General features: G+C 37.6%; 1 protein-coding gene across 5 annotated transcripts in view; it reads right to left on the bottom strand.

Annotated features, from left to right (window-relative positions):
- The window catches only part of Mgam2 (maltase-glucoamylase 2 (putative)), a 112,234-nt gene that overhangs the window by 63,477 nt on the left and 27,676 nt on the right, over positions 1–21,081 (bottom strand). For all 5 annotated transcript variants that reach the window (XR_004121951.1, XR_004121952.1, XM_031381648.1 and 2 more), the window contains exons 14-30: positions 19,174–19,345; positions 18,553–18,669; positions 15,318–15,472; positions 15,087–15,171; positions 14,113–14,169; positions 12,911–13,035; positions 12,022–12,110; positions 11,175–11,224; positions 9,271–9,438; positions 8,099–8,254; positions 7,350–7,583; positions 5,295–5,449; positions 4,127–4,295; positions 3,207–3,303; positions 2,667–2,779; positions 1,907–2,032; positions 357–485 (exon numbers count right to left, since the gene is read on the bottom strand). Coding sequence is in view for 3 of the 5 variants with exons in the window: in XM_031381648.1 (XP_031237508.1) it covers positions 357–485; positions 1,907–2,032; positions 2,667–2,779; positions 3,207–3,303; positions 4,127–4,295; positions 5,295–5,449; positions 7,350–7,583; positions 8,099–8,254; positions 9,271–9,438; positions 11,175–11,224; positions 12,022–12,110; positions 12,911–13,035; positions 14,113–14,169; positions 15,087–15,171; positions 15,318–15,472; positions 18,553–18,669; positions 19,174–19,345 (2,197 nt within the window). In the remaining 2 variants the exon portion in view is untranslated. The remainder of the gene's footprint in view (positions 1–356; positions 486–1,906; positions 2,033–2,666; positions 2,780–3,206; positions 3,304–4,126; positions 4,296–5,294; positions 5,450–7,349; positions 7,584–8,098; positions 8,255–9,270; positions 9,439–11,174; positions 11,225–12,021; positions 12,111–12,910; positions 13,036–14,112; positions 14,170–15,086; positions 15,172–15,317; positions 15,473–18,552; positions 18,670–19,173; positions 19,346–21,081) is intronic.

Below are 21,081 nucleotides of genomic sequence, written 5' to 3'. Positions count from 1 at the left end.
AGCTCCCAGGGTCTCAACTACCAACCAAGGACTGCACATGGAGGGGTCTGATTTTTCTGGCAGCATGTCTTTCCACACTTCTTACTTTAGCAAGATCAAAATATCAGTAAGTGGAATCCCAGAGAAACAAAGAGATATGCTAAAAACAAAAACAAAAATACTTTACCTCTTTAAGATAACTTTGACATTTCTTTTCTTATTTATTTGCTTAAAATGTTTAAAAATATACATTTAACGGGTTATTATAGGAAATTTCCAAAGTGTACAGGGTTTCTTGTACCCATCACCCACTTTCTCCCAGTAGAATTATTTTGAAACCATAAGCAGAGAAACCAAAAGTCTGTCATAATACCCACCAGAATGAGAATGAATCTCGTGCCATTTGTCTTCTCTTGATTGATCAGGACACCAAGATTTTGAAAGCTGGGACTGAGGGTGAAGTCCAACTTCCGGTCCATGTAATCAATGTCTACATGCTGGACATCCTACAGGAAGCAACAGGCAAGATGCTCAGGGTCCTGTAGTACTGTACACTGCAGGTGCAGCAGGTGTTTTTCAGGCTCTGCCCCTGCTTCCTGAGCCACCCTGGGTTCCTTGTAAACTCCAACTTCTAATAAACTCCTTTGCACAGACTTTTCAGTTCCACATGCTGAAATTGCTCTCTGATTACTGCTCACATATAACTTGTCCACATTCGCCGCTGCCTCTTCAACTACCATTCCCTCTTTCCTTTCCCTCCCTCCCTCAATTCCTGTCCTCCCAAACTTTCTAATCTCAAACCTGGTAAGACCACCAAAGTGCTGACTGATATGTTCAAGAGTAAATAGTAAGCATTCACTAAATAACAGATTGCAGATCTGATTATTTGTTTGTTTGTAAGCTTGTGTGTGTGTGTTTATCTGTATAGTAAATCCCATTGAATTTATTCATTATAGAAGTCTTATTTTATAGCTGCCTCTACCCAGCCTCATAAGAGGTTTCTGCACTTGAAACTCACTAACACTGGGGTATTGAACAATAGGGAAAGTAGTTAATATTCAGATGGAAAAAAAAGAAAGAAAGAAAGCTATTTCATTTTAGGCTGAAGTGATAATCACCTGCATTGTCTTATGAATCTAGATGAAATTCATTTGGAGAAGCATAGATTTGTAGAAAAGCCAAAACTAAGACAAGAATGAACCAGTGAATTGATAGCATTGATGGTGTGGGAAAGTTAAATGTATGGATTTTGTTCATCTCACAATTTTCTTGCATTTTTCCCATCTCTGTTTAACAAGTATATCATAAAATGTATATAAAAGGGAAAAATGCAGCTTGCACCTATGTATCAAATTATCTTTAGTGATCACCTTATTCACATTTTATAATCCTTAATTTCTTTCCAAAGTCTTAGCAGATATCTAAAAGCCAAGAAAGAATGCTAGAAAACTAATAATTATATCCCACCTGTGTTTGTTTGCTTGCTGATAGCCCCTAACTACTTACTCAGGATTTAATTGGGGAATTAGATTATACGATATGCATATATGTTTCAAAGAAAGCAAAATCCGATCTGTAACTGCTTCCTTCATACTCTCACTACTCCAAAATGCCCATCTCTGTGTTTCTATTGTCATGACTGAATAATCCATAGCTACTGCAATATTTCCAATGGCAGAAAATGTGTGCTAGTATCCTGTATCTATCCCAATGCCTGCTGAAGGGTACATACATAACTCCTATTCATGAATCTTGCAAATCAAGGTTTATCATGCAAAAAGGTAGCGTATAATAAGTAATTGTAAAGCATTCTATATAAGACTATTTCTTATACTAAAGTAACCACAGCTTTAAGTTATATGAACCTATTTTCATTATACAATTAAGATTAAAAACCAGAAACAGAGGGAGATAGAGGGCTTCATACATAAGGAATCTGTGCTGCAACCATTTCAGAATGCAAATTGCTAATTTCATCATCACTCTTGTATCCATAGCGACTCAGTTGGAAACCTAAGGCCCAGTATGGAATCATGGCTGGCCGACCAATCAACTGGAATAAAAATAAAATATCAATTACTACAATATCGTCCTTATATGCTGTGTACTTTCACTTAATCACCATGCCACACACAATTATTTTTAAAAGTTTATATTAGTTGAAAATATTCTAAGTGAAATAAATAGATCCTACTAGATTTCATAAGGAAAAAGCTTATCAATTCTACTGAATTCTGAGAACTCTCACTCAAGATAAATAAGGAAGTCAAGTGTAGGACAGCCAAGATGGTGAAATACTATAGTTGAGGTTTCTTCGAATTGCTGAGCCATTACTCCAGAAACCTGAGACCTCTACAATTGATGCTTTATTACAGATTCTACAATAGAATATTGAGCAAGTGGTCAAGAGAGAAGTGGTTTCTTAATATGGTATCAGTACATCATGGCACTAAAGTCTGATGTGTCAGCTTGAGTACACATATGAATGAGATCTACAGAGCCACTGTCCAGCAGAAATAAGAAAAACTCTTTGAAAAACTGTTTTAGATTTCAAGAAGAAAACCAATCCTTTCATGGGAACACCCATGAGCACAATGAACAAAAGAATCTTATGTTAGTGTTAAGAACATGATACCAATATGCAACAAATACATGATGGTCTGTCAGTGGATAGACATGTTTCCAACCTGAGTGTATTGCTGAGTTACAAGTTCAGGTGTTGGCCCCAAAACCACATAGAAGTCCAGAATCCCTCCTATGGTGCGGTATGTTAGGGCAGGAGTTGGCTGGAGTGTCACATCTATAAAGATTGGAAAAAGCCAAATTGATAATGAGCTATAAATCACACAGGTAGAGAATTTATATTAAAATTGACCATTTTATCCTCACTACTTTATATCCACCTCCTTTGGAAAGTCTTCTCTTAGGTAATAGGATTGAGGTAGATTCCATGTGTCTATAATAAAATACATAATACCAAACATTATATGTCACCCTGTGAAAAAGCTAAAGTCTCACAAAAAAATAATGGGCTATGGATAGCCAAAATTTTACATTTACTATATAGTCTGGAGTATTTAATAAATCTTGAATTAATGGATGAATAAATGAAAGTCAGTGTGTTTTCCTTGTGCCCTTGAATATCCTTATTTCTAGTAACATTCTTGACTCCATTAGCATGGTCACAGTTGTATATGGTGGCATATGGGTGTGCATTATTGTCTTACCCATGGCATTGCTGTTCAACAGGAGTACTCCATGTGCATTACCATCATCTTCCAATGCCATATAATAAGGATGAACACCATAGGAATTTTTCTTGTACTGTAAGAAAGAACAACAGTGTAGAGAGACTATCTTGTGTATTGTATGGATGTATCACTTGTCAATTAGAAAACCTATAGCCTATAGGAAAGGATAGAATAGAAAGTGAAACATCCAGGAGGAAGAATTTTGGGATAGAGTCAGGTACAGAAGGTGTCCCCCAGGAAGATGTGATGAGATGGACACATGGTAATTGAGGACAGGTAACTAGCCACATGGCAAAATGAAGGTTAAAATAAATGAGCTATTTTAAATTATGATCTAGTCAGAGAAGAGCCTAGCTATATGTCCAAGGTAGTTAAAAATATATTTTGAGTCTGAGTCTATTTCTGGGAGCATGGGGCTGGGAGGAAGAACCAGACCTAACTTCTACACAATAGGGTAACTACAAATAGAAACTCCTATAAATTATATCCATATCACAAAGCAAACAGTGAACTGATATTGACTGAACTCACCTGTCATGTTCTTCACAAAGCCTTGTTTGACCTTGTCTTCTATCCTGAGCAAAAATGTGTGAGATCTATACTCTGTGCCCCTTTTACTGTTACATAAATCTATCTTAGTTTTGATTACAGAAGTAGTTACTGTCTCCTTAAATTTTCAGTTGAGCACTTACTGTAATTTTTTTGTAAAATAAACAAAACTTGTGTTCCACAGAAGTAGAGAAATTAAATATTTTTCAAGCAAAAGAACATGCATTTGAGAGCATAATTGGTTAGTACAAGGAGAAGCTGATGAATAGAGAATATTTACAAATATTGAGTAAGAATCTGAGTAAGTTTAAAAATTACATGATTGCTAATTTTATTCATGTCCTTACCGATGGTGGCTCATCCCGAGCAAACATTCCCCATGTGTTCCAACTCATATTTTTTCTGAAAGATGAATGCTCTGTTTCCCCAAAGCCATAAATGTACTGAGATGGAAGACGAGTTGAAATGGAAAGGAACATCTCACTGAAGGTGAAGCCAGGGAGTTGAGAATCCCAACTGCAATGCAAAGGCAGACTTTTATGGTAAGCTAATGATCACAGGCCTGAGAAAACACAATACACATTTGGAAGCCTCTAATTCTCTGGATCCAAATTCAAATGCTGTGAAATGACCATAACACAACAGTGGCCATAATTAAGGTTTAGGTTTTCACAACTGTATTTATATTCTGTGATTTGTAAGAGACTTCCTTTTCTGGATCATAGGTTCAGTGAGAGGAAAGACCATGTGTCATTTATCCTTCTATGACCAGTTTTTAAAGCCTAGTACCTCGTGGGAACTTATGAATGAGGTCTCCAAAACTAGTGTGATAGAAAAATTTGAAACTCTTAAAACAACTATTTGAGATTACAAGAAATTTACTGAAGACAGAAATTGAGAAAACTGGATACATAATCAAATCAACAAAAGGTGCACACAGGAAAATATACACATGCCCATGAAAGTGACAATCTCTAATGGGGCAGTGAACTTCTTCTCAGGCAAAATTCAGACTTTCAACAGTAGGATAAGACCTGGTAGATGGCTTAATTGATGACTGACAACCCTTCCATACTTAATACCATGGAGGGAGTTGTCTGTGATGAGAATAGGAACAAAAACGCTAAGAAACCATTTCTCTCTTGCTGTGAACCTCTATTCCTCTCTTGCCTCAGTTGTTCTTAATGATACTTAATTGAGAACAGACCCATGGCTTATGAAATATGTTATACTTATAAGTAGTTTCCTGCTTTCATTAACAATTAACAATAAACTGCATGTTTTCTTTTTATGAAACAAACAGCACATCTTTTTGTAATCTTTCATTACTTTTTCTGAGTTAATGACTGGTAGAAAAATAAATTTCCTAGAGAATCAAGAGAAATTCATATTGACTTCAACAGACATGCTCATAATTATATGTTGTCTCAGGGATTAGGGGTTTTCCTGCAGTAATTAAAATCATTGTAATTAGATCTACAGATGCTTTTATTAGAAAAAATAAACAGAGCTTACATCACAGTACCGGAGCTTTTACGTTGAATTTGGAGTCCAAATGGGTTGGTCTTAACACTTACATCATACAGGCAGTTCTCAGAGGAGTCAAGTGGTGAAGAAGGGATGTTCAGAGGTACTGGGACCTCATACCTTTTACTACTGGTACTGTAAATCTGGGAAGAGGGAAAAAAAAGACTTTTAAGAGGATCTTACAGTGATACTGATACATTTTAGCAGTGCCCACTACAGAAACTGCTAAAACTATTGGGAGTAAATTACTGTCTCTTCTGTGTGTTTCCCACAAGGCAGACTCATGCTTCTCAGGGAGATGGGTTTTAATGCCATGTGTGATGTAGAATACTGTTCACCACAGAAGATGCAAAACTGGTGATCTAAGTTTATATCCTGACTAGCTGTCCACCCCTTTCTGATCTCTACTTCTCAAAGCTCCCACTTCTGTATCTGTAAGATAGGGAATTGCATTAATTGTCTGTCTGTCTGTCTGTCTGTCTGTCTGTTCATTTGTGAGAGTCTCAGAGAGTACCTTTGGCTGGCCTGAAACTTGCTATTCAGACCAATAGACCAATCTCCATAGAGATCCAAGGCATGTATTTCCATGCTGGGCCATTAAGTCTTTCAATGACCTCACCTGTACAAAGCCTTGAATCAAAACCATCCATGTTAAGAACACGATGTTCTTATGGTATTCTTAACAGTAGGAGTAAAGACTATTTCTGACTTTTTAATCTTGCTTTGGGACCTTTCCCTCCTACTGGGTTGCTTCATCATCCAGTCTTGATATGAGAATATGTGCTGATTTTCTCTCCAGTCACTTTGTAAGGTGGGATCATCCAGAAGGCATAGGCCGTAGAAGTGGCAGGGAAGCTGAGACAGGATCCTTTCTATATCCATCTAAAACTAGGAGGGACAACGAATCCACAACCCTCTGTGCACCTTTCCAGCAATTGAAGAACTTGTCTCCAGGGAGTGTTCTGACCTCAGGACTCAGGAGGGATGACTGATCCACAGCCCTCTGCACACAGGTCATACCAGAGGAGAGCTGATCTCCCAGAAGTGCTGACACAGGCTTACAGACCCATAGGAGGAACAAGCTCCAGCCAGAGACAGCAAGATCATCTAACACTAGAGATCAATATATGGTAAAAGGCAAACACAAGAATCTTACCAACAGAAACCAAGACTACTTGGCATCATCAGAATCTACTACTCCCCCCACAGCAAGTCCTGGATACCCCAACACACCGGAAAGCAAGATTTGGATCTAAAATCATATCTCATGATGGTGATATAGGAATTTAAGAAGAGCATGAATAACTTCCTTAAAGAAACACAGGAGAACACAGGTAAACAGGTACAAGCCCTTAAAGAGGAAACACAAAATTCCCTTAAAGTATTACAGGAAAGCACAACCAAACAGGTGAAGGAATTGAACAAAACTATCCAGAATCTAAAAATGGAACTACAAACAATTAAGAACTCACAAAGAGAGACAACAACTCTGGAGATAGAAAACCTAGGAAAGAAGTCAGGAGCCATTGATGCAAGAAGCATCACCAACAGAATACAAGAGATAGAAGAGAGAATCTCAGGTGCAGAAGATACCATAGAAAACATTGACACAACAGTCAAAGAAAATGCAAAAAAAAAAAATTCAAAAAGTTCCTAACCCAAATCCAGGACGCAATGAAAAGACCAAACCTAAGGATAATAGATATAGAAGAGAGTGAAGACTTCCAACTTAAAGGTCCCGTAAATACCTTCAACAAAATTATAGAAGAAAACTTCTCTAACCTAAAAAAGAGATGCCCATGAGAGTATGTGCCTAGACTTATTGTAACTTGTAATGCCATATTTGGTTGATATCTCAGGAATGCCTGCTTTCTTTTGAAGGGAAAGAAAGGAGGAATAGGAGGAGTGGATATGGGGGAAACAGGAGGTGAAACGGAGGGACTTGGAGCACAGGAAGGTGGGGAAACAATAGCTGAGGTGATAGAATACGTGAGAGAAGGATTATGAAAAGAAAAGCGTTAGCAACTGTCCTGTGAGGATTACCTTGACCTGTAGCATATTTTCTGTATGGTAAGTTACACTCAGTTTAAGAGAGCTGATCTTCCCAGAAAGAGGATCAGAGACAACTCTTGGAGCTGCTGCTGCTCGGGCAGATGTTGAGTTTTCCAGGAGGGTCAGGTCCACAGTGATGCCTGCGGGCTGGTATTGAATGTTACTGGCAGCATACTGGGGAATGGTGTCGTGGAAACAGGTAGGCACTCCAGGAATTGTTGTTTGCTGGAACAGTAGGAAGAATTCTTGATGAACTTCTACACTGCAATTTCGAGACTCTAATTACTGAAGGAGCCAGTTAATATAGAGTGAACTTCAAAAAAAAGTTGGTTGAATTGCTCCCCACAAAAAAGATAAATTTTAAGCCCTAGTAGTGTGCATTTGACATGTTAGAGATAATAATATCTTTGCAGATGATAAAGTTAATATGAAGTCATTAAGATGTGCTTTAATCCAATATGATTAGTGTATTTTTGAGGAGGGAGAATTCAGAAACATCCAAACACACACTCAGGAGAATGAACATAGTTAAAGCAGTGATTAGAATGACAGTGAGTTTATAGATACAGTGTATCTGAGAGAAATACATATCAATCACCTATCACGTGAGGTTCATGAAATGCAAATCAGCACACCCTTAGAATGACCATCAAGTCCTCAGCCTCTTAAAAAGTCCTTTCCAGCTGTCCATCTACCTGCTGTAAAATTTTTTACAGCTTCCTAGTCATTGTGGTCATTACCTCCCAGAGGCACCCCCGCTGCTTGCAGCTTTGCTCGGATACTGCAGAATCCTCAGGGAAGCAGTTAAACTTCTCCAGGTCACTGACTACAAGATTCCATGTAATGGTGTATTCTTGTCCCAGTTTCAGTCCTGTGAGGTTACTAATGATCAACACCTAGGGAAAGAGAAGACTCTAGTAATAAACCAGGTTACTTGGCTGATGGTAGGGAAGTCAGGACTAAACTTTCTCCAGAATCACCCAGAATGCTTGGAACTTGCTTGATTCTTAACCTTTTGGAGCCACCATGAATGGTATGTAATGTGGAGCAGGATCATAGCATATCTATCAGTTTTAGGCTTTGTTTTCCTTTTGGTATGATGCTTGTTAATGAGACTAATAATGGCAGTAATCAATAGCTCAGTTTTATTGAGTATCTATTGCATAGAAGCCAAGCAGTGTGACAGTCATATTCCACATTGTGTGTATTAACTCTGTAGAGTGACCCAATGCTATGAGAATTGTGATTGTCTCCATGATATGGATTTAATAGCATGCCTAAGATCTTACAATGGGGAGAAAATAGCCAGTATCAGTACCTCATTGTGCTTAGTCCTAGATGTTTTGTTCCTATCCTGTGGTATATTTATTTTCTGGTGGAAGACAGCTTACCTAAGAAATAATGAACTTCTCAGGAAGTAAATGAGTAAGTCAATAAATATAATCCTCTATATGAGTTCATTAAGGGAATCACACAAGGATAATTAAGTCAGAATATGTTTTCTCCCACTTACATTTTATGTGAGATCATGAAAAAAGCTTATAGCAACTGCAGCAAGGAAAAATATCAACTGCATCTTAAGGGTGGTTCTAACTTCAAAAAAGGACAAACTGCAAATGCCCCAGAACCTCATGTTTGCCATTCCATTGGAGAACATCTTATCTAGTATTAAATTAGCAGAAAAGGATTTCTATTAGGGCACTAATTCTTGCTATCTTCTTTAAAGTTTCAATGCCAATAAAAGGAAGGATTCAAATTTTCATGCCCACATTTCTTCTATGACATGATGGCTGCCCCAAGAAGAAAATTGTCTCTGTGACTATTCAAACTCACAAAGGCAAAGGAGGGGAAGCTATCAGAATCCCAGGACCAGGCTTTCAGCCAGAGTCCTGCAGATAGAATGATCTCTCACCTTTCCTGAAGCATTGTAGTTGCAGCTTGAAATGGGGATGATATTGTTATTCAATAAAACATTACAATCAGTCGGTTCTTTGTCCATCCCCAAGATTTTGATGTCTGTGAATATGACGTCATTGGGATCCACATAATTAGTATTTGTAATTTTTGCCTGTAAACGATTCTGGGGAGGAGGGAGAAAGTCATTATAGAGATTGAATATACACATTCAGCATCCATGATGTCTTTTTATTCTCTATTTTTCTTTTCTAAGTTGATTTTCTCTTCTATGTTGATCAATGACTGCCCCTAGGGCAGGTGTTGACTCAGACACCAGCGCTCTCCTCTTTTGGGTAAGCATTTCTTTTCTAATTTTATTGCTCAGAAAATATGATCCTAACTTATAGAAAGTCTCAGTAGTTACAAGCAAAGAAAGAGACCCAAGCTTACACAAAACCCAAGTGGCACACAAACACACACACACACACACACTCACACGCACATGCACACCCACCCCCTACATACAGAGAAATGTTCTACAGTAATTTTTAATTTAGCGTTAATAATAAAAGCTAAATTTCATGAATGCTTTATATATGCCAGACACTATGCTAAGTATCTTGCATGTATTATCTCATTTGGATGATTCAGCAAGCTATGAGGTTGAAATCTCCATTTTTTCTCCTTTTTTCAATTTTTTTTATTAGATATTTTCTTTATTTACATGTCATATGATATCTCCTTTCCCAGTTTCCCCTCCGAAAAAAAGAAAAAAAAACCCTCTTCCCTCCCCCCACTCCGCCTGTCTCCTTGCTCATCAATAAGAGGAAAGGCCCTTGGTCCTGTGAAGGTTCTATGCCCCAGTGCAGGGGAATGCCAGGGCCAGGAAGTGGGAAAGGGTGGGTTGTTGAAATCTCCATTTTTTAAAGATAAAGTTAATTCCTAGATAAATTAAATGGCTTATTTATAGAAACAGAGTTAAAAAATAGCAAAGCTGAGCTAAATCCAGAAGTAGATTAGGCTGTATTTCAAGGGAAAGTAGCACATCTTGCTAAGTATACAGAATACAGTTCCATAAAAAAGGCTTCAGTGGTATTTGAAAGAATTTTAAAAGCAATACAGTGGAGGAAGGAGGTCTTTCAAAAAGGTGCTGGAGTATCTGGACCTATATAGGTAAAATGGTGAACTTTGACCTAAGTCTGATATATATAAATTAGTTAAAATTGATCATAAATAATAAAATAGAATCTAGATAATAACTCTTTTCTTTGGAAAAAAATAAACATCAGAGAACACTAAGGTTCTAAGGCCAGGTAGGGTTCTTACACATGGCAACAAAAGGCATAGTCCATCAGAGAAAATAACAACAAATTGGCATACCCAAATTTCAGTATTTGCTTTATAAAAGTCTTTAAGAAGAAACGAAAAGTCTATATACAGAAGAAAGTATTTGCAAACCACATATTTAATGAAGTATAGATATTAAAACTGAGCTGTTAACTGATGCCAAAAACCATCTAGTCAGAACATAGACAAAGATGTGATATTTTATGCAACATAATATAAAAAAGATAGGTAGACATATGCAAAGATTTCAATGTGATTAGACATTGAAGAAATAGTAAAACAAGCTACAGTCACAAGAAATTGCCACACAGGATGGGTAAAATGAAAAACACTGAAAGCTTCAAATACAAATAATTATGTAGAAAAACAGCATCACTTATTTATTAGTAGTTAAAATACAAGATAGACAGCCACTCTGGAAAATAGTCCAGATGTTTCTTACATTATAACAAATCCACTAACTTATGACTTAGGCATGAATTTTAGGGAAATAAAAACACATACAGAACACCGAAACCTTAAAACCAAAGGAACTAAGGAATTAAATGTATGTTCTATGGACACAGTACTTACAGATGTAACAGAGAAATCATAGAGAATGTACTTTTTTTCAGACACTGTACCTGAAAGGGATGAGACGATGTGTATATACTGTTACTATGGGAAACAATGAAATTATGGAATCCCATCCTCCTTATTTGCATTCTCCTGTATACAGTTCTGCTCAACCAAAAGCCCACTTTGTCAATCTGTGTACAATCTCAATGGACTACTTCCTCTGAAGTCTCATAGAACGCTATAGCTTGACTTGCTAGCATTTAAAATATTTTAATGTTCCTTATGGTTCTCTATCTTCTTGGACTGCGAACTTGTCAAGGTCAAAGTTTATAGCATATTCATCTCTATGTGCTTTACATGAAACATAATAATAGGTATGAAATATTTATAAATTCTATTTATCCTAAAATCATCTCTGTTGTAGGCATGTCACATTTTACAGTGCAAAACAAAAGACCTACATCACATGTATCTTTCTCAGTGGTAACGGAAACAGTCTAAGTTAATACACAAAAAGGTATTGCTTGATGTTAACGATGATATGAAGTAAAAAATCAAATGCAATACTATTCATACTTTGGTCATGTCAATAACATATAAGATTTGCATGTGAAATCTATTTTAATTCATTGTCCTTAGATAATGGAGCTTTTAGAATGTGTTTTAATTTTCCAAGCTACTAAAATTTTCCATGATAGTAAAATATAGCCCTGATAATGGATTTAGTGCCTCATTGCAAAGTCTTTGGTGATGAATTTTTACTAAGAACCACCACTATGGCCAATGGGAAATCTACCTTTAGACACGCCATCCTCCCAGTACCATCTATCTTTAGACACGCCATCGTCCCAGTACCATCTACCTTTAGACACACCATCATCCCAGTACAGCTGGCCCTTTGCCTCTCGTTTATAATCCAAAGCAACGATGAGTCCCAAGGGATTCTTCCGGCTGAGAAGAACAATTCCAAGTTTCAGACAATGAACAAAGGCAGAAAAACATATGAATTTGACCCTTGATGAATCTACCTCTTGATGCCTAGAGGTGTATCCTCCACAGTCTATCCCAGAAATTGAGTAGATGTTAGTATTTTGTGAAAACATGGGTGTGGAAAAAGTAGCAGAATGAAAAAGAGAGAGAATGTAAGAACAACAGTGGGGTGAAGTGGGTTTGTGATCATTTTACCAAAGCTGATTAGACCCTGTGACAGGTACTCCTGTGAATGGGCTCCAGGCACTGTCCTTTATATTAATTCACTTAACCCTCACAAAGGTGCTAAAAGATCAGGCCATCATCCTCTCCAGCTTACTGTCTCTCCACACTTACAAGTGTGAACACAGAGACACTGTTCAACATTAACACGTGTAAGATGTTGTTAGGCCAGAGTTTGAACTGAAATTCTCCAGAATCTGAGCCCTGAAACTCCAAACTATGTTGACCTTTTTCCCCCTACTAAATTCTTCTCATGTTTTGGTAGATACACCTTAAGATAATGTCTGACCATAGGGAAATTCTCATGAAGATTATTTTGACTACTCCTATCATCTGATTTCATCCAAATAGCCAAGATACAAAAATGAGAAAGAAAGTAAGACTATGTTTATCGTTCTGAAGACAATTTAGGGCCAGCCTTGAAAGAAGATTGTTAACAATAGTGGTATTGCATTTGGCCCATGGACTCTTGATCCTTGCTTGTCTCCCCCATGAAGCCTCACTGAGCTTCAGATTAGTAATAAGACACTGGAGCTTACCTGGCCTCTGTGGTTATGTTTGGCTCCTGAGTTGGAAATATGTAGCCACCTCGAAGGTGAAGTCCTATCCTGTCTCCTGGTAATGGCATGTCTATAAATTGTTTTCTCTGTTGGATAGCCAGTCCCTAAGCAACAAAAGGAAAACAGACCAGATAGGAGACTGCAGCCAGGAAAACCCCTAAAGATCCTCTAGTCCAATCAACTTTAGAGACAAGAACATGGGGATCTCCAAAGTGAGGCAATTTCCCCCAAAGTATATGTATAGTAGAGAGCAGAGTTGAGACACCAACCTAAACACTTTGTCTGCCTCACCATATTGTGTGTTATAGTTTGCATCTTGGCTGTCCCCTACAATTTTATGTGTTAAAGGCCCGGTCTCTGACTCAATGGTATTGAAAGCTGTTAGAAACTTCAAGGGTGGGCCTTAGAATGAGCTTTTAAGTTATTAGAAGTTATTAGAAGTGTATGCTCAATGGGAATTGTAAGGCCCTGATCTCTTCCTTTTATTGTCTGTCACTTTCTCACCATGATATTTTGTTCCTTCTTATGCTTTCATCAAATAGTCTGCACCAGCCAAAAGTAATAGAACAAAAGACTAGACCTTTGGAAATTGAAGGCAAAAATATAGAGAACGTTTCTCCTTATAACCTTATTATCTTGGATATTTGTTATAATAATAGAAAGTTGACTGACTTATTGTGGTTTCAGCACTGAGCTTGAATTGCTTTCACAAACAACAGCTAATGAAAAAATTAGTCCCAATTATCAGCATAGCAATCAGATTAAGATGACTGACAGAGTGAGAGTCTATAAACCTATTACAGATATTAAAAATGACTTCTACTGTGACATGAAGGTCAATGTCCCTCTAAAGTTCATATGTTGGAACCTAATACTATATGTGAAACTATGAATAAATGATAAGTGATTTGAGTCTTGAAAACTCAGTGAGAAGCTATGATTGGTGAAGTTGAGAAGACCTTGATCTTGGACTTTATAGCCTCTGAACACTAAGGAAAATAAAGTTCTGTTGTTTATAAATTATGAAGTGTGAAGGTTTTTACTTATACCATCCTGAATGGACTAAGATAGCTCAAAACATTACCCACAATCAACTGATTGTAAAGCCTTGTGTTAGCTTACCATGAACTCCCAAGCCTTCTATGTTTAGAATTTTCTCTGCTAGAAACCAGTTCGCTTACCGTCTCATAGTCATACCAGATTGCATCTGGGATATAGGCTTTCACTTTGTCCTTGCCCTAAGAAAATAAAATCAGTAAGCAATATTAGTGCATGTGCACACACACATACACACACACACACACACACACACACACACACAAACACACATACTCAAACACATACCTCTGTATAGTTTAAAGATCACCTCCACTTGGTTGCCCTGACTATCTGAATAATTCTAAGAGCCATTTGAGATCCTCCTGTTAGACCAGTAAAACACGTGAAACCAGAAAGGCCAAACGGTTTATTCAAATCCATGCTGTACCTAAAAACTATATTCATTTTGTTTCTGTTTTCATGCATTTTCTAGAAGCAGAGAATTTCATTCTCAGAGTTTCACTGTCCATTAGTTCAGAGTAGACTAAGGCAACCACATCCACAAGGGAGCAAAGTCACTTGTTGATTAGATATAATTGAGACATCACCAGCTCAAAGAGTCTTTGTTATCTTTTTTGTTTCCTGGCTTGCTATCTTAGCAATGTCTTTAAACAAGATAATCAGTATAATAACAATCTTTCCCCAACACCTTACTTCACACCCTTGCTCATGGTCAAATCTTCCTATACTCCACTTTCCCCCATTACTCCTTTGCACACCAATTCTGTCTTCCCAACCCAACCCCTCAGGATGAGAAGATATTTAGATGCTCAGCACACATACACAGATCTACACACACCAAGGCATAAGTCCATGTCATTGCATGGCAACATGCCTAAGAACAAAGATTTAAAGGTAATTTTACAGCACAGAAACTGTTTTAGATGATGCATTATTGGAACCAAGAATTCTTATTTTCCAAACACTCATAATTGTTCTCATTTGTATTTATATTTAGATTTAAGTACAATCATTATACTCAGCATCTAGATTAATTAGCTATAACTCTATAAAGACAACAGTAATATCCCCCCCGTTATTCAAGTTACAAACATACTTCATACAACACAGGTGTGATGAGGAGTCCAGGCCCCCATAAAAATTGTTCATGCACAGCCCATGTTGCTGGGTCCTGATAAAATCTACAAAACATAGATCATACACAGAGTCAAGCGAGTGCAATTTCCAAAAGGAAGCAGCCACCCATTGCACGTCTTAATGGGCCCTGTTACACTAAAAATGTAAAGGTAATTTGTGATCTGAAGGGAGCCTTGGTCTAGAAACTCACTCATGTACCAGGGGTCTTGCTACAGTCTCTCCCAGTGTGTGAGCTCGGTAGAAGAGGGTGTAGAGATAGGGCAGTAAGGTATAGCGGATGTTCAAATAATGTCTTGATGATTGCAATAGCAAAGAGTTAGGGCCAAAGGCAGCAGGGTCCTGGTCCTAGAAGGAAATGGAAGCAATTAGTGAATATTTCTATTGTGATACAGAGTTTTCTCATATGAATACAGTCTTGTTCTTTGGTTTGGAGAAGGTTGAAATATTTGTAGAATGTAGTTGTTTACTTTGTTTTTTGGCTTAAAAAGTACCAAAGATAACATGTCTTCTCCAATGATGTGCGAGCAGGTAGTTTTCACTTCAACCAGTTTTCTGAGGCCAGACTATAGCAGTCCTAGGTGACAAGAAGATACCTTAAGGGTTTCAATGGATGTAAAAGAGCCAAAGGGGATCTAATTTCTTCAAAGACACTTCAATATATATCTGAGGCATTTTATATTTCACTGTGTAGATAACAATCATTTGATTTAAGCTTAGTTTTACAATTTAGAAATGCATTTACTGGGCTGGAGAGATGGCCCGGCGATTAAGAGCACTGACTGCTCTTCCAGAGGTCCTGAGTTCAATTCCCAGCAACCACATGGAGGCTCACAACCCTCTATAATGGGATCTGACGCCCTCTTCTGGTGTGTCTGAAGACAGCTACAGTGTCCTCACATACATAAAATAAATAAATATTAAAAAAAAATTTAACAAAATCTATGCCCCAGTGTAGGGGAATGCCAGAGCCAGTAAACAGGAGGGGGTGGGATGGTGAGCAGGGGGAGGGGAGAAGGAACAGGGGTTTGTTTTAGTTTTGTTTTTTATTTTATTTTATTTTATTTTTTCCATTTTTTTTTTGTTTGTTTTGGAGGGGAACCTAGGAAAGGAGATATTGTGAACAAAGAAAACATCTAATTAAAAAAAATAGAAGAAAAAAAGAAACCCATTTACTTTTGTTGTATTACCTAACTATGATCTACATTCCAAACCTTTTCTTTTTCTCTGGACTTTTGTGAATTTGCAAGTTTTAAGCTTTTTTGTGTACTTTCCTCTGGAATTGTTTTAACCATTACAGTTAGTTTCATTTTTCACATTCGAAAAAAATTGGCCTTTGTTTGTACCTTGGCATATTAATACAACATGTTAAAAGGTATTAAGGACAGGTTTGTGCAAACTTTATTAAAAAGCAAACAAAGAACACTTCAGCAAAGATATCTGGTTTTCATTTGCCATCAGTAGTAAGCACTCATTTTGTTCACTCTATGTAGTTTGGAAGATATTTTATATATATGCATATATATATGTGTGCATACATATGTATACACACACACACACATATATATCACATTTGACGTCACATTCTGTATCACATGATAAAAACTGAATTTTGGGAAAAAACTGTGAATCTATTCCTTTACTTTTCTTTATAAGAGGCCCAATGCCTTCCCAAATATAGTCATTTTATGGCCCTAATGTAGGGTTCATGAAAACACTGAGGATAACCATAGCAGAAAATCATGGGATTGGGCATCCATCAATTGGCTTCCAGCTGAGAAAATCTAGAAATGTACTGGATGTTGTGGTGCCTGGAACACTGAGATATATTTTGAAGCCTGAAGAATCCTGCTGTAGCTAATTGATTGATGATTAGCTTAAGTACAAATAATAAGACTGAATCAATGTAAAATATTGTTTCCATTAGTTATTTCATTTGTTTTATGAGATTTTACTTAGATATCCTAGTACTTATAATTCTAAAAATTTAACATGCAACTTTAAGTGTGCCAGAAGTATAAGCTGAATATTGAAGGCTTGCTAAAAAGAATGGGTTATAGTTTAACTACCAATCCCTTTCACCGAACACTAGCTAAATAATAAGGCTATGAACATACTGAATCACACAAAATATGTGTTAAGTGATTTCTATTTGTTTCACCTCCCAACTTTCAATTCTTTATCGTAACTAGCTCTTTACCCTAGTCACCTGGTGAGCTGAGTGTTCTTATCTACATGAGCATTGACAAGGTGAGCTGAGTGTTCTTATCTACATGAGCAATGACAAGCCAGGTTTTGTGAACACTGCCTACATTCCCTGTCTCCACTCACCTTCAGATGATCATCGCCTTCCAGACCACAAATGAATAAAGGAACCCAACAATAAAATACTTTGAAGATTGACTCTGCATTCTCCCAGAAAAGACATTTCATTGCACAAAGGCAAGAATCAGAATCAAAATCATCATGAATTTATTCAAATGAGCTGCTGCATTTAAAAATAAATTCATATATGTACATGTGTGAGATATGAATGTGTGTGTATATTGTATACAAGTCCTCATTTTGTGGATATATTTATTGTCTGAGTTAGGGTTTTTAATTGCAATGATAAAACACCATGACCATAAGCAACTTGGGTAGCAAAGGGTTTATTTTGCATGCACTTTCATGTCACAGTCTATCATCAAAAGAAGTCAAGGCAGGAACTCAAATCAAGAACGTTGAGGCAAGAATTGATGCCTCAAGTAACTGAGATTATGGATAAATCCCTCTTATTTGCTCTACATGACTCACTCAACTCCATTCCTTATAGCATCCAGGACCCATGGGTAGTGACACCCATAGTGATCTGTGTCTTCTCACACCCCTCATCAACTATAAATCAAAAAATTCACCAAAATCTTGCCCATAGGCCAATCTGGTTGTGATATTTTTTCTCGGTTGAGGTTTATCTTCCAATATATCTCTAGCTTGTGTCAAGTTGACATAAAACTAGCCAACACACACACACACACACACATGTGGGCTCCCTCTCCCTCAACCTGGAGAACACACACACACACACACACACACACACACACAAGCACAGTTGTTTGGGTGTGAGTATGGAGGTGCAAAGTTGATGTTGAGTGTCTTCTCACCACTGTTAGTTGAGTGCTGGGATTTACAGGCCTGTGCTACGATGCCCCACTACCAGCATAGAAGATATGCTAAAAGTTCTTACACCTTTGTGGATATGTTTTTTACAGCAACTCAACATATAAATACCCATCCTTCCCAAATTTTTACCTGCACACTCTGCCTTTTAGACATGTCATTCAAAATTTACCTACTCTTATGAAGCAAAGGGACAGTATATAGGACCCCTCTGGAAATAAGTAGGCATTATCCACAAACGCCCTACCACTTCTCTTGGAGGAACTCACCCTGTACTCAGGGCCATTGTGATTCCTGGAGAGTGGGTAAAAAGATCCAAGTTGCATCCACCTTGTGCAGAGTTCTTCTGTGACATTGTTTTTATAGCCACAGATGTTTGCTCCTACCTGAACACACATGCAAACAAATTATTACTAGAAACCCAAAATCATTGGCTATATTATTATATAGAGAAAGAAGGAGAATTCTTACTAATATTATTTGAAGCTTCAAAGATCCAAAAGTCCCAGAGCAAGCACCAGTCAATGAGAGAAAGGGGAAGATGCTCATTATAGGATATACTATGCAAACTGACTAGATAGGGCGCTTGCATTGACCTCATCATTCAGTCTCTGTTCTCACACTTACCCATTCACTGATCCTCTCCTGACAGGATGTTTTTTCTTATTCTCATACATTTGATTCATAGTATTTCTACTGATAGAGACTGTATGGAAGATATATCAGTGCTAACATTTATATCATTCTGTCTTCAGAACCATCTTACAACACACACAGAAATTGATTTTGCCAAAACATAGACACTGAGACATGTTCCTTAACCTATCAGACACATGAAAGAATGATAATAGAAAGAGTTACTAAGGACCAACGCTGGAAACTAGACTTACCAGGGGGATGCCAAACAGATTAAACTCGAGGATGCTGGGGATGGACCATCTGAGATCATCCCAGGTGGCTGCATTGTTTCCCAGCCAATGACCAGCAAACTTGCCAGACCCAGCAAAAGTAGACCGCGATAAGACAAAGCTCCTCTTAGGAGAGAAGACATCCTCCAGGGCCCTGAGAATAAAATTCCAGCCAGTTTTATTCGAGGCACTCCATGACTGTCTATGATTCAGTTTATGCCAGAGGCACCAATGGATTTTTCAACCCAATTGAAAACAACAAAAACAAATATCGAAAACTAGACTTCCCAAGAAGTTTGCCATTTTTAAGAGTTTCTTCTCACTTCTGTGTGAAGCTTACCATCTTGTATAAGATATTATGGATCAGTTCCAGCCTGTGAAGAAATTTTTCTTACTTTCTGTACTCCTAATTACAGGTTTCTTGTTTGTTTTTGTGTTTGTGTTTGTTTTTTAAGTTTTGTTTTGTTTTGTTGCTTTTAATGAATTCTACATCTTGTATCTGATTTTGTTCTTGCTGTTTTGGAGGACAATATACGTCATATGCCATAGTAAGTTAGATTGTGGCCCCATCTACTGCAATCACAGGGTTTTGAGTTTTTTGTTTTGCTTTGTTTCTTGCACGCTTTCATCCAGGCCTTGTGGCCTGGTTTATAGTCCTGCTTGATGCAATAACCCTGGCTCGTGTTCAGGTTCTGTCTTGGTGTGGACCACATGACAGTTTACCCTCATTATCTTTATTGCACCATGAATCGTCATTATGAGCCTACACAAAGTGAAACCGAAACAGGATTGGGCCGCTAAGGGGTCACAGGTCAGAGAACACCCTCATACAGCACAGATTAGAGAACACGCATCTTAGAAAAAAAAATTGTTTCAGAGAGCTTTCTGTTTCTCTTCCTCCCCTGTCTGCGTCTGCCTTTTTAGTGATCATTTCTTGAGCTCTGAGAAAATCTGCCTCTTTTCATCCCAGAAAGAGATAAATTTCCCTCAGTCTGGCCCACTGCCGGCTGTCCCCAAACTATTCTTCCAACTGAGTCTGAGCTAAGCCTTCAGCAGATCCATGCCTCCAGTTCTCCTGTGCGGGCTTCAGTGAATGAAAAGCTTTGACTTCAGAGCAGCAACAGTCAGGTGTGAGGAAGTAACTGAGGCTGGCCCAAATGTTGAACTTTTAAATCCAACACTACCACATGCCCAAAGGTCAAGGTCCATTTATCTCTACTGTTTTCTAGAAATTTAATCTGTTCTTCCAAGCCCAGGCATGTCAGAATGACACTTTGGTCTTATAGAGTCACAATTACCTTTAAACAATTAACCACGGCATTTAGAATGTGCTAGAATATATTAACCAAACCAATTATGCTTTTATAGCACATTTATCACACAGAGACACTGGCAGTGAAGCAATCTGAAACTCTTTTCTTTCTCAACATTTTCTGAGGCATGTGACTTAGTCATCCTCTGTCTCAACCCTCATTTCTAGACACAAACATCTACTGGAAAAAGTATATTTTCCACTCCACTTAGGAACTGGTAGAGAATAGATTATTTAGAGGTAGTTCAAAGCCAGAGAGGTAAGTAAATGAGTAGTCATTAATGAGAAAAATGGTAAGGACTATAATTAAAAGATGATTGTGAATGAGTAAGAGGTGATAATAGTAAAATTTCAAAACTAGAAACAAAATGATCAAAGGCTGATTTCTAAAATTTCAGAAAAAAAATAAAGATGATGGGAAGGTTATTATTTCAGAGTCTGCGAGTTAACCATGGCATTGCTACTAACCAAGACACAGAATTTAAAATGATAAGTCAGAGTATGGTAGTTAACTCTCTCCCTACCTATTCAATATTGTACTTGAAGTCCTAGCCAGAGCAATTAGGCAACAAAAGGAG

This window comes from Mastomys coucha, unplaced genomic scaffold (assembly GCF_008632895.1).
Source record: "Mastomys coucha isolate ucsf_1 unplaced genomic scaffold, UCSF_Mcou_1 pScaffold20, whole genome shotgun sequence".
NCBI classification, from domain to species: Eukaryota; Metazoa; Chordata; class Mammalia; order Rodentia; family Muridae; genus Mastomys; species Mastomys coucha.
The sequence above is the reverse complement of the archived record's forward strand: the minus strand, read 5'-3'. Positions and strand labels throughout refer to the sequence as shown.